We start from the raw sequence: 13,904 nt of genomic DNA, 5'->3' as shown, positions 1-13,904 counted from the left end.
TGTTTGTTTTGAAATGTAATTTTACATATTGAATTGAATATATTAGAGCTTTTATTTTGCATATCGTTTTAAATTTTACTTTTAAAAATTCACTCTTATTGTGTTTTATAATAGTATTAGTTTTTAATGGATTGGAGGAAAACATTGGTCCTTCATCACAGACAGTTTGAGAAACATTGATCTAGACAATGAAGAACTTTTTATTTGGGACATAGAATTTAATTAGAAATGGTTGGTTTCTGTTACATATGATTCTAAAGCAGTATTTTAAACTTTTCTTTTTTATTTATTCCATAAACAATAACAAAACTCAGCTAAGTAACATTATGACAGTTTCACCATACACTCAATCACAAATATTTAAAACCTTTGCAACAAGAACAACAAAACCAGAGGTGTTACAAGAATAATTTACAAGAAAATCTATAAAACAGCAAGAAGCTCACAAATGTTCATTTTCTTTTGCACAATATCACTACACTCGTTCACAACATGTTTTGTGTTACAAAATTCCCAACAAAAGTGTATTTTTTCTTTGTATTGTGGTTTCTAAAACCAGAAACTTTGAAGTAAATATCCTTTTATTAGCACCTAGTGGTGCAGAAAAAGGAAAATTCTCACATACAGACACTTCACAGCACTTTTCTAAGAAAAATATACACTTACAAAATATGTTACAAATTGGCACACTTAAAAATATACAAGATTTTGTAGGCGTCTTAAGAGTGATCCCTAAGCTTTATTCTTCGATTGACTCTACAGATTATTTATAAAGTTTAACTCTAAAAGAAAAAGGCAAATAATTTCCTAACATTTTAAAGTTGCAGTGTCATATGTCAAACAGAAACTTAGGTTACATTCATAAAAAGGGCCTTTAACACTTTTAAATTTTCTTAAATGCGTAAGGGGCTTGGGAGAGGAGAAAAAATGGGGATAATCATTTTATTTAGCACCATAAATCAGTAACTTACTAAAGAGGTGCATTCAGTTTTATGGAAATTAAATTAAGGACTAGTACATTCAAAACTCTGTAGGCAGCAAACTCTAATCAGTGCTACAGGAATCCCAGTAGAGCATCTCAAGCTTTCTCTCATTCTTACTGGGAGTCAAAAACAAAAAGCCTCTTATAGTTTTCATTCTAAGCCTTTTCTTTTGTGCTGTAAAACTAGGCATCTCTCAAAGAGGCAAAATGATTTAAATATCTCCTTTCTTCTTTGTGAAGGGGGTGTCTTTCTCAGACTCAGAAATCACCGAGCTTGTTAGATAGACAGACATCCTTTCCATATCATGTTGATGAGTGCTTCTTTAGTATCTTTAATATCTATTTACTCAGATACCAATTTTAAAAGCCTCATTCACACCGTAAACTTTGAACTAAACCTCTTTCTTTTACATTATCCTTCTCCAATGCTTTATCTCTTAGTTATTATTCTGAAATCAAGAGTACATCTCAAGTATCATGTAGCTGCATAGGGAGCTCTGCTTCACGACTGTAGCTACTGTTTAGTATTCTGAGAAAAAAAAAATGTACCTTAAAGGGTAGCCTGAGTACTGCCATCAAAATAAGCCCGTGCTGGCTGAGGACCTTCAAGCTGATACTGTTTCCCAAGTTACACAGCCCACCTAAAGTTTTTTCTGTCTTATTTTGTTCCTTGAGAAACCTTTACAAAATTCCTGGGCTACACTTTGTTGACAAGATTCCTATTTGTTACTAAAAATACTTGATTTTGGTACTAAGTCTTCCAAACACAATGATGGGCTTAGTGAATTTTATTATTAGAAAGTCAATCTCATGTTAGTTTTATTTCATAAAAAGGACATATTCCTGTAGTGATGGGTAGTCACTTAAAAATCTCTAAATGAAAACAAAAACTCCTTAAATTGGACAATTTCTCAATAATACAGGAGAAAACCAGTACTTCTAGTTCTAGCACCATTTAGGACTAGCTAATGCTTCATTCTCTTCAGCACAGAAACTTAGCTCTCTTTCATTCTTGGAACTGTTCTGAGAGCATCTGTGAATTGAAGATGTGGCAGATCTGCATCAGACTGGTTCAGCTTGGTAAGACCAAGCTTGGTTAAGAGGTTCTTGGATATGGGTTTTCTCCTTTAGGCAATAACTGCTAATTAGAACTCACTAAAATGGAAATTTACTAGAACTGCAGAATCTCACATAACAGGACAAAGGATGCTAGCCAGAGTTGTTTACAGCTTGTGAGCATCCTTTATAACTCTCTCTTTTTTTATGCACACTTGTCCCCTCCCTATCCTGCCTGCACACATGCAGATGCTTCTTAAGAAGCAAGGAAAAAGGTCAGAGGAGGTGAAAGTTGTCACAAAAGTCCATCTAGCACCAAGGACTTCAGGAAGATGGCTAAAGGAGTGATGGTCAAGGTAGTGCCAGAGGTTTGAAAACATTGAGGAAAAGGTAAGGCCTTAACACATAACTACACAAAGTAACAAGTCAGAAGAGAGAGCTGTGAGGAAGCTGGTATATGAGACACTGGAGAGGCCATGGGTTCAAGTCAGTTATCAAAGACCAAACATAACACTGAGAGTCTCAAAGAACATTGGTCAAGGCCACTATTTCAGCACCCTGCTCCTCATAGTCCAACAACTAACCAGGGCAGAAAGGGATCAGATCTTTCCTTATAGATCTTCAAGGAAAAGGAGTTTCCAACTTTCCTTAGTCATGTAATATAATTCTGCATGTGTGTGCATGTGTATCTGCATTTAAAACTAGATTTGAAAGTAGCCAAGGCAATGAAAAGTAATTAAGAGTATGAAAGTTTCCCTTTGAACTTCCATAAGAAAGTAGTCTGGCTAAAGTTCTTATAGTCTGACACCTTGGGGAAGTGGAATATAAGGTTATAAAAGAAGAACATTTTTAAGATCAAGAACTGAAATTAAGTAAGGAGAATAATGGAGAATATCACTCCCAGGAAAGAAAAGATTAAAGGGGATTCTGTTGGGGGAGGAATTATAAGAAGAAGCTTCTTAGAAGAGAGAAGGGAGTGGCAATCAGGAAATTCAGACCAAGGAAAATTCCATATAGCTAATTTCAGATATCTATGATAGGATAAAAACACTACCTTTCTGTCACTGGTCCTCACTCCACTAAGGCAGCTGGTTAAATAAGGAATCTCCAAAAGTCAGGCCTATTATGTTGTTAGAGGGAGCAAAGGATTGCGAGAGCAGAGACAAGACCAACAAAGCTTCCCAAACTGAAGACCTCAGAACATGATATACTGAGAGGGATATAGAATGCAATTTAGAGAACAATTATCTTCTGCCTAATCCCGTTGTTCATTTCTCAAACTCGGTTCCTTTTTATGTTTCAGTACAAAACAATTGGTTATAAGCCACTAATTTAACCTTAAAAACAGAATTAACTGTAGGCCAAGAAAAAAGGTACTTTAAAATGGCAGTTCTCTTCGGAGAAAGGGATAACCCATGTCCTAGATTAGGCTCCTAATGGGCTCCATAGGAGCGACTGAAAGAGTATCCATTCCAAAGGATTCATGATAGCAAGTTCTGACAAGGAAATTGTTTCCAACAGTTTTAGGCTGTCCTTCTATCCCACCTCACCCCATTTGCCAAAGCTGAACTGATACTGAGGAAAAGTGGGACAACTGCTCCCATATTTATTTGTATAAAACATACTGTACTCATGGAACATTTTCTTTATTCCTTCTTTCATTGCCACCATTAGATTACGTAGAGAGCACTCCATTCCTGTAAGCTGGTGACTTTGAGATTTGGAGTCTTGGGGATCAGAATACAGGCAGAGTTGGTGATTCCAAACTAAATTCAGCTGGAAAATAGAAAAATAAAAACAAAACAAAGACCAGTTCCGAGGAACCAGCCATAGCATTTAGCAAAAACAGCTAGCTATCAGAGTGGAGAAATAGAAGAAAATGTTCCCATTTGATTATTTTTCCTTTTGAATGGCTGCTGAAGAGCAGGAGACATGTCACATCTGGTACTTTTCCATTAAGTAATTTTCCAGGACTCACCACACACTAGTGTCAAAACCTAGGAATAGGCCTGAAGCAGCCTCACGAAATGCTCTTCACCCACTCATTCCCCACAGACATACACAATCACACCATCAAGAAGAAAAGTTGGTTCATTTTACTACCTAGTTGTAAGTAGTAGAGCTGGCTGGTAAAAGGAATCATGGACAAGTGTGTATACTTATATATGTGACAGGCTTCCTTCCATTTCTCTCTGACTACTTTCAAATGTTGCTTCTCTGTTTGTGAATATATTTAGGTGGCAATGACTAGGTAGGTTCATATTTTGCTTAAAATTTTCCTTTTGAAATATATTCCCTTTTTTAAAATCCCCTTTTCCCCCACCCACCTATTCTCCACCCTCCCACCCACAGCCTATATATCCACAAGTTAATAGGTTAGTAACAATATTAGTAAGAATAGTAAGAGTAACAACAACAACAACCAACAACATTAATAATATTAATCCCCTATATCTGTATAGCACTTTACGATCTACAAAGCGCTTTCATATCCATTATCTCATCTGTGCCATAATGCATCAGTCATCAGACACACAGGCCTTCAACTGTGCAAGGAAAAGAGATCAAATGTTAGAAGTCAAGTGGTGAATAAAAGGGAAGAAAAAGCTAGTTGTGAGGGATGTTGGGGCTGTGAAATTTTTTAAAAAGGGAAAGGGCTAAATAAAAAATGTGATTTCAAAAATGTATATAAAAGATTGAGATTTAAGTTTAGTGTGTGGCATCAGATACTCTAGTTATCCTCAAACTAAGTATATATGGCCCCAATTAGTTGTTACAAATTATTCAGTTTATCAAATATATGTATGTGATTCATAGGCATCGAACTGAGATACCTTAACATTTTCTTTAAATGACATTGGCATTGCAATATTAAACACTTAACACTAAAGCCATGATATGAGTGCATTTCTGACAAAACTGGAATAAAACATTTATGAAACTACTTAAAAGCAATCTATGTATTTCATTTATCGTAGTCTTGATTTTATAGCTATTTTATAATTTATCCCAGACTATTATAAAATATATAAAACTGAGATATAAAGTATCAGCAATATAACTTTGCACTTTAAATAATTTTCAGATACAGATTTTCCTTTTAGAAAACAAACTTTAAAGCAGCTGCTTTGTTTCCTTGTAAAAGTTTCTGTAAATGCATATACTTGGGTCCCTGATGGACTTAGCTGTTGTGACTTTCAGACTTTTCCAACACTTTAACCCTTAGACAATGGAACAAACAAACCTTTATTGTGCCTTATTTAATGGTCCATGTTTCCACACAGGACAGTAGAATTTTAATTTTAAAAATAAGGTATGTATTCTTATATTTTAAATTAATTAATGAGCTTTAAACTGTGGGGGTGAATATGTAAGATGAGGTAAGGAAATTTGGCACATTTCAAACAGTATCCTTTAAGTTTTGGTAAATTGTGTAACACAACATATTTTTCCACTGTGATCTACAGGTGCTATCCACATAAGTGGGGGTGGTTAATAGCAATAATCACTGGAATGTTTCTAGTAAATTAACAGGGACAAGTTCCCCAAATACTCACAACCAAATGTTGATATAGAAGTAAAAATATATACAATACAGTCACCTGTTTGTAGTTTGGCACAATGTTTTCCTTTATTTCCCCTTGGATAAATAGTGCATAAACTACTTGTGCAACTGTATGACTTCTAAAGTCTTTTACATAGAACATCAGATTAAAGTTTGCTTCTAAAGACTTATTCCCACACTTTAAAATTCTTTTCTTTAAGCACTTACATGTCAACATACATACCACAAGGCATATTTTGAAAGAAATAAAACACAAACATCAAATGTCTTTCTGGAAAATGAGAGTCTCTTCTTCAAACACAGGTAAAACCCAAAATGTTGTTTCTGCATTTAGGAGATTGTAGTCGGAATCCCTGCAGAAAAACCAAACAATTTATGCCATCTTAGTTAGATTTAGTGTATGTCCCACAAAGGGATCATACAATCTAAATTTGTTTACATCATACTAGATGCCGTATGATGCAGAAAAAGATACCAATAGCAGGGGGCACTAGAAAGCACTCCTAATTGCCTTATGATGAGATTTTGTTTTCCAAATTACGCTCTTTTTGTTTAAATCATCTTGGTTTTTTGGTCTATATAACTTTTAAATTCTGTTGGTCAAAATTTTTCTTACTGCAAAGCCCTTCCCTTCCCCAAATCATTCAAAAGCATATTTTAGTTGTATTTTCTCAGTAAGTAAAAATTAATGCTGACTAGCAGAAAAAGTAGCCTTGTCAAAATTTATCCCTAGTCAAGCCACAACAAAATTGCCCAATCTTTTTGGTGGCTTAGAGGTATAGGGATTTTCATGCACGTTTTTCTTTTTGTTTTAATTTGAAAAAGAAAGGAATGGGACAGTTTCTTTCATGCAAACTTTTGCTTTCAAGAGGGAAAAAATGAGGGACTGTGGGCTTAGCAGAATAGGAAAGCTAAGGTGCATCATCTCAGCCATTTTGGTGCAGTATTACCTCAGTTTTTCAAAAGAAGCTGTCCCAGCCTCATCCTTGTGGACCTGTTCTCGCTCCATACGCTTTCCCTTACACTTCTCTTCTCTCAGGGCCTTGGAGCTGGTTTTGTGACGATATAACTTTTTGTGTGTTGGTACATTATTGCCTAAAGTGCTCAGGTTATTAAGCTTTTTATCAAAGAAGGCAGAGCGAGAGTCCTCATTATAACCAGACATGCTTGCACGACCAGGATCACCTATTGCTGCTTTCCCATTGCTTTTACTCACACCCTTGATAGACCTGTGATTCTTAGTGGCTCCTGGAGAGCCACTGTTGACCTTTTTCTTAGATTCCTGTGGTGTCCCAGCCAATATTTTGAGGGTTTTTAATTTTAGACTATTGGACTCAGGGGAGTAGAATATATTAGGGTCCCCATGGTGCTCCATGGGTTCCCAAAGGGGTTCTATGGAGGCCATCATGAACCTCTGCACATCTGCCATACCAGAGGCAATGTTGGACAAGATATATGAAGGCTCCTGAAATTCCCGTTGGTCATCATCCAAAAGGTTGCTGGTGCTGGTGCCCATGTTCATGTCATTCCAGCCTGGGCTGCTTTCCTTCCCCAAAGACCAGTCTCCAGAAAGCCCCTTCTGACTTGGCATCTTCATAGAGGCTACAGGGCCATGTTGGATACATTCAGCCAATGTCTTCCCTGTGGAGGATATGCTGTTGATTTGGCCTCCTCCACGACTGATGCCAATTTGCATTTTCTCTCCATTGATTGCAGCCATGAATTTCCCTTTCTTTGCTGACTTAGGGACCTGGCGGGAAGTTTTGCCAGGTGGTTTTTCCATCCCTTTGTTGTTGCTTTTGGGGGATTTTTTCCTGTTGTTTTTCTGAGAAGAGCTTTGGTTCATAGCCCCACTCTTGCTGGGTGAACTTTTCTTTCTTGATTTTGACACCTTGTTGCTGGTACTTATTTGACTAGATGGATCATTAAATGTTGATAAGCAAGGGGCTTTCTGGAGCAGGCTGACAGAATCCTCATCATTGAACATATGGAACTGAAACTGATGGTTATGTAAAGTAAATCCATCATCCACTTGAACCTGCTGTGAAAGGGTACTGCAGTCCCACTTGATTTTCTCCATATTGCCCAGTGTTCCTGGGACACCCTCTTGAAATCCTTTTAGTGTTCCTAGTGTCTTGATATTCTCACATCTGGTAATTTGAGGGGAAAGACTGGGAGTATCAGGTGGAGATATCTCTGAGAGGGAAGAGTGGCGGAATTTGTCAGGAGTGAAGTTGGAGATATCCAGGAGGTCAGTGGACTCCTTTAGTGGTGCTATCTCATCAATGCTCTGCTGTATCACCAGCTTGGGGCTGCAGTGGGCCAAGAAGTCATCAGCAATATCATCATCACCATCCTTTTCACAAGATTTCAAGCTTAAGGAGCAATAATTGCTTGAGTTGACAGAGAGTGGGGCAATGGAATCAAAGCTAAAGAGCCGCACATTGTCCATATTGACTGGACCCTGCTGGAAAGGAAAGCAGACCTCTCCATTATTAAAGTGACATAATTGGTAAGAGTCATCAGATGAGAGCTGGGTGTCTTGCACAGAGGTATATATGACCTTGTTGCAACTACTGCCACCACTATTGAGACAGATTGGACTGTATGTTGTAGCTGTGAGGCTATTTTCCATGGAGACTACTTGGGAGACTCCAAATTCACTGGACTGGGTTGGAGCTATCTCCCTTGAGACTTCAGCCATGAATTCCTGGGAGCCAGAAGTAGGTTTGTTGTGCCACACATCTCCATAGCTGCTTGATTCCATTTTGAAGTTTTGGGATGACTGAAGCAGCTCAGACTCAGAAGGTGAGGAAAGCACACAGTCCTGGGAGGGTTGGAGAGGTACAAATGATTTTTCTGTTTGAGTGAGCCTGTCTTCATTTTGCTCTGGAGAATGATGATTGAAGTATGAGATACCAGTATTATTTGACAAGTCAGAAGCATCTAACAATGTCTGTAGATACCCTCCAGGAATAACAGGTATATTGTTGGCAACATGAGCAGATGATAGAGGCATTTCAGAAGAGCAGCTGGTTGGTAGGAACGTAGAATTCTTAGCAACCTTTGTCTCATGAAATTCAGATAGATGAGAACTATTTGAGGTCCCAGCAATAGGTTCATTCTTTGAATTAGCCTTGGAGGATTGGTTTTCCAAAAGAGGGCTCATTTGAACAACTGGCTTGCTTTCTTGCCCAGCTTTGATTTTTTTGGATTTTAACCTGGCTTCACTTTTAAATTTGATTTTGTTAAGCACTTTCCTCTCTGGTGCCTTAAACTGACCATCTTGGGCTTTGACTTTCTCTGAGTCAGGACCTGTGATGTCATTTAAATGTGATCCATTTGCACAGCTGGAGGCAGCCAGAGGTGCTGACTTCAGTGTGCCTTTCAGGCCTCCATCTTCTTTACGATTATTAGCTTGCCTCTCATCATTGCAGAATGAAACCTGCTTACCACTTGCTGACGTTTCTATGGATGGAATTCTTTGAATCCTGTGCCTGTTGCCAAGTTTAGATTTTCGTTTGCGAGCAGGTGGCAGAAATGACATCTCAAAGCTACCTGGTTCAAAGCTTTGCTTTTGGCATAAGGATGTTTTGCTGGAGTCTGCATTGCTGTTTCTCTGCTTTTTCTTCTTCTGCCAGAAGCCCTTCAAGGGAGCCAGCTTGGCATATTTGTTGAGCTGATTTTCACTCAAATTAACTGTTGTTTCACTGGCATCCACTCTACCCAACTTCACCAGCATGTTTTTCTCACCTTTAAAACGGTTGATGATAATATATTTGATAATAACAGGGGGCTCCTTACGGGTTACTTTTCTTCTCTTTTTGGGACACCATTCATCATCATCTTCTTCTATAGAACCACCTGGCAGCCATTCCTTCCTCTCATTTACTTTTTCACCCTCTAATGAGTCAACATCATACAGATAATCTTCACTATACCTGACTTTTCTCTTGGCTCGTAGCCCATAGTTCTGCTGGGAGGAGGAGCTGCCAGAATTAGTGTCCCGAGCCATATAGCGGCTACAGTCCTTGATCTCCCCCATGGTATCAAATGAGACCTCAATGAAGGAACTACCATCACTGAAATTCCCTGATGCTTCCAAGGAATTGGCAAGATGGCCTTGCTTTAGATTCTTAAATTGCCCTACTTCAGTTCCACTGCATGGTTTATTTAAGGCAGATTTTTCATCATTATCCTTCCCATCTTTTTTCTCTGCACCTTTTTCTTCCTGGCCTTCTTCTTTGCCTTTCTTCTTGTCCAGGTTTTTATCTTCCTCCCCCCAGATAATGCTCACATCAGGGACCTTGAATTGGGAAAAATCGCTACTTTGCTTCAGGGCCCCAGTCTTAGACTCCCGCTTGGGGCAGGTAGTAAAGACACTGGGAAAAAAGTTGAACTGGGCATCTTCCTGCATCAAAAGGGTGGTCTTGTCTCGAACATTGTCCTGGAAGGACTCATATCGAATTTTCAGGGAGCAGACATCACTTCCCAGTGTTGACTCATCATCATCAAACATGTAGTTATCCACATCTTCTTCAGAGAACAGGTTGACAGATAGCTCATTCTTGGAACAGAGGTCAAGTAGTTCGATCTTACTCTCACTAATGAAAGTCTCAAAGTAACCCCAATCCTGATTGGAATTTGCCAGCAAAGCCTCTTCTGTATTGCACTTATCTAACAGTAATGCCTCATAATAACTTTTCTGACCTGGGTCCTCCAAGTCAATGTCAGGTTTCTCAGCTTCTCGTCTATCTCCTGCCCTTGATTTGTGCAAGGGGAAGCCTAGGAGCTGATCTGAGAGAAGCTGTTCTCCATATTTCATGTTTTCTCCAGCATTAATACACTGAATCCCTATATCAGAGACTGCACAGGTTTCATAATCCCTGTTTAGATCACTGACTTTTAGACTGATCCCTGGCTCAGGATCTACTGAATCCTTGGATTCCATGAAGCAGCCCAAGCAAGTCCGGCTTGGCTGCATGAGGCAGTCCCCATTCAGAGCTGACATGCCTGCAGGCTCCATTATGGCAAATGGAGCTTTCTCACACTCATTGGGCAATGACCATGTGTTCAGGCCCTTTGCAACACCAGATGTAAGGGAGATGGCATTCACAGAAGCACTATTAGCAGCATGCTCAGGTGCTTCAATCAGGCCCAAAGGAGAGGGAGGGCTCTGCATACAGGGCTTCTTAGAGGGAAGAGGCAGGAGACCTCTGGGGTACATCAGGTTCTCTTTTTGAGCCACTGGTATAGACTGGATTGGTGCAGCAGCTTCTAGAGCTGCAAATGACTTCATTGCCACATCCTGGTCCTCTGAATCTAGAGAAAAGGGGGAAAATGACAGAAATAAAGTTAAAGATCTTAGACCAGACTCATTAACTCTTCCCCTTGATCAGTTTCTGGTACTTGATCTTAATGTATAAAAGGTAAGCTTCAGCTTCTCTAACTTTAGAACTAGAAACTACAAAGTTAAAGAATGACCCTGATTTTGTACTGAACATTTATGAGAGTGAAAAGTAATTATTTCTTTACATTCAGCTTTTTCTTCAGACACACACAACACTTTCCTCAGAAATGAGGGGAAAATGGATTGCTTGATCAACTGGAAAGTCAAAGCTTTCAGGGTGGGAAAATGCTCAGATGGTATATATTCATGATTTTTAAATTCTCTAAGGCATATTCCTATCCTTCAGACTTACCTCTGTTTTGGAAGCTTCTACGGAATCTAGACATTTCAAACTTCACATCAAAGCAGATTTCTAATTCACTACAAATTTAGGGGAACCTAAGTATTCATTTGATAGAGATGATTTCAGAGAGCAAAGGGGTTGGATTAGATACCTCCTTGAGACGCTTCTAGTCTAGTTACAGATTTGGTGGGATAAAGTTTAGGATTAACACCTATCTCAGAGGTATCCTAGACTTAACTTGCCCCTGCTCTGTGGATACTGAAAATCTATAGCAATAACAAAGTACTATTGGGAGAGCTAATGCATACTATAATTAAATTCCCTTACCATTTTCCTTGACCCCATTAATCATAGTGTTTTCTCCGTTGGTTGAGGCAACAATAGCCTTATCTTGTTGGTTATCCATGAATGGGACCTCTTATTGTTTCATTCCAAGTCCAAATGCTGTCCAACCTGCACATTTCAAATACATAATAATATCAGTCACTAAATTTTTTCTCTGTTTTAAGGTTATTTCAGCTAGAGAGGTCTTAAAAGCTTTACTGGAATTTACCTGTTTCCAGACTGGCTTCATAGGCACTATTGTTTTGTTTCATAGCTTATACATACCATATAAGTCAGTTTGGAAATTCACACTTCATTCATACATTCTAGACCCTTCTATCCCCTCTTGGCTACCATACTATTAAAACAGAAGTCTGAGGAAGCAGGCAAACTTACATCTTCTTTCAGATAGTAACACATTTAACCACTTCCAACCCCTAGCCAAAACAAGGCTACAAAAATGTTTCCACAGATTACTGACCTATACTTATATCCCCTTTCAAGTAATGAAATAAAGAACAGCTGCTTCAGACAAATATTACTAGCAAAAATTAATGTATCATGAAATATATACAGGAGCAATGCACTTAATTATCAAGAATTATCTAATCTTGTCAGATACAACAAGAATACTGGAACAAGTATACTCCAACAAGAATCATGGAACATATAAGTGCCACTGTAACTTTACTCTGGGATGCTGTTCTCCTGAGAACATAAATTTCTCCTCAGAAAAAATCTGACCAAGCACCCAGGATTCATTGCTCTGAATTAAATGCAAAAAAAAGTGTTGAGAATAGAGATAATATGCTTTGGCAAAAGAAGAGGTGGAGACTGGTATGGGAGTTTGATAAGTTGGGAAGGGGAGAGGAAGGGAGCACTAGGTGCTAGGCTGGATACAGTTACAGAAGTTCTCTCATTTTGTACTTATAATCACCTTGTAATTTTGGCTCTACTAGGTTCTTATTTGTTTTCTTTTTCTGGGCCATGCCACGCAGCTTCTGGGATCTCAGTTTCCCCACTAGGGATTGAATCTGGACCATGGCAGTGAAAGCACTGAATCCTAAGCTCTAGACCACCAGGGAGCTCCCTTATTCCCTTAATTTTTTTCAAAAGGGCAAACTGAGTATCATAGATACTGGCTTAGATACTAATAGAGATACTATCATAGATATTAACAATGATTATCAATTATTTGGGCCTTTTTTCCCCCTACAGAATCAGAAGGCTAAACCCCGAGCAGAAAATCCTTTAGTCCGTTCCTATGACTTTTTAGATCTCAGCTCTAAATGACACAACTTAAGGCCATGTATTTTCGCACATTTTAATTTATACCTTGGCTGTTTATAAAAAAAGATTTGGGAGAAGGATTATAATTTTTTATGCCTGCAATACAAACATCTCTGCACTTGTTTAACTCTTCCCTGTTGATCAGCATTTTAGGATAACAAATTTTATGGGGTGATTAAAATCTATTTTGAGCTGAAATTGATTAGCACGTTTGGAATAATGTACAAGCGGCTTTGCTGATCATGGTAAATCATGCAGTGTAATGGCACTGATATAACATTAGCATGGAGACAGGTATTTTGAAGCAAGAAAATGATCAGTTAAAGTGGAAAAGCAACCTCTCCTACTTGACCTTCCCTCAGTTGGGTCTGAAGAAGGCTCACAGATCTTGTCCTAGTAGATTGCTATGCTCTTCCCCAAAGGCCTTTAGGGCTCAGGTCTCAGAGTCTAGATGACCCATGCCTATGATTGTGTTGGGAGCTGTCCTTGGCCTTTCCCAACTGGGAAAAAATAAGGCAAGAAAGTAATTCATGTTTCTGCCTATGGATCTGGGACAATATAGCCTTTCGGATGAGTAGTGCTAATCTCTGGGATACCAGTTTAAATTAATTCAACAAATTTACTATGTACTACCTATGGTCATGGTGGTGTACCAGAAACTGCAGTGGAAAAGGTAGTTTACTGAGACCAGATCCTTGCTCTCAAGGTGCTCAGAATTTATTGGAGAAAACAAGTCATAGACAAATACTAATAAATATATTTTATTCACTGAAATAGAGGGAAAAAGTTTCTATAGGAGTTCAAAATAGAGAGAAATTATTCCACTTCTAGAAAGGAGGTAAACCAGTGAAGGATTCACTAATAGCAGCATTTGATTTGGACCTTGAAGGATGCTGTTCCACGGAGTAGGAATGGGGAATAATAGAGGAGAGAAAGGCATTCTAGGCTTCAGGAACTTCATGAGTTGCCATGAGTCTCTCCCTACTCCAGTCAG

At 38.6% G+C, this 13,904-nt stretch overlaps 1 protein-coding gene across 1 annotated transcript in view; it reads right to left on the bottom strand.

The window, feature by feature from the left end:
* Nucleotides 1-263: 263 nt before the first annotated feature.
* The window catches only part of NEXMIF (neurite extension and migration factor), a 207,557-nt gene continuing 193,916 nt past the window's right edge, over nucleotides 264-13,904 (bottom strand). Inside the window, exons 2-4 of the mRNA XM_061409683.1 lie at nucleotides 11,624-11,749; nucleotides 6,554-10,925; nucleotides 264-5,956 (exon numbers count right to left, since the gene is read on the bottom strand). Of these exons, the coding sequence (XP_061265667.1) occupies nucleotides 5,863-5,956; nucleotides 6,554-10,925; nucleotides 11,624-11,702 (4,545 nt within the window). The 5' untranslated portion in view covers nucleotides 11,703-11,749 and the 3' untranslated portion in view covers nucleotides 264-5,862. The remainder of the gene's footprint in view (nucleotides 5,957-6,553; nucleotides 10,926-11,623; nucleotides 11,750-13,904) is intronic.

This window comes from Bos javanicus, chromosome X (genome assembly GCF_032452875.1).
Source record: "Bos javanicus breed banteng chromosome X, ARS-OSU_banteng_1.0, whole genome shotgun sequence".
In the NCBI taxonomy this organism is placed as follows: Eukaryota; Metazoa; Chordata; class Mammalia; order Artiodactyla; family Bovidae; genus Bos; species Bos javanicus.
Note: the sequence above shows the minus strand (reverse complement) of the source record. Positions and strands in the feature narration are given on the sequence as shown.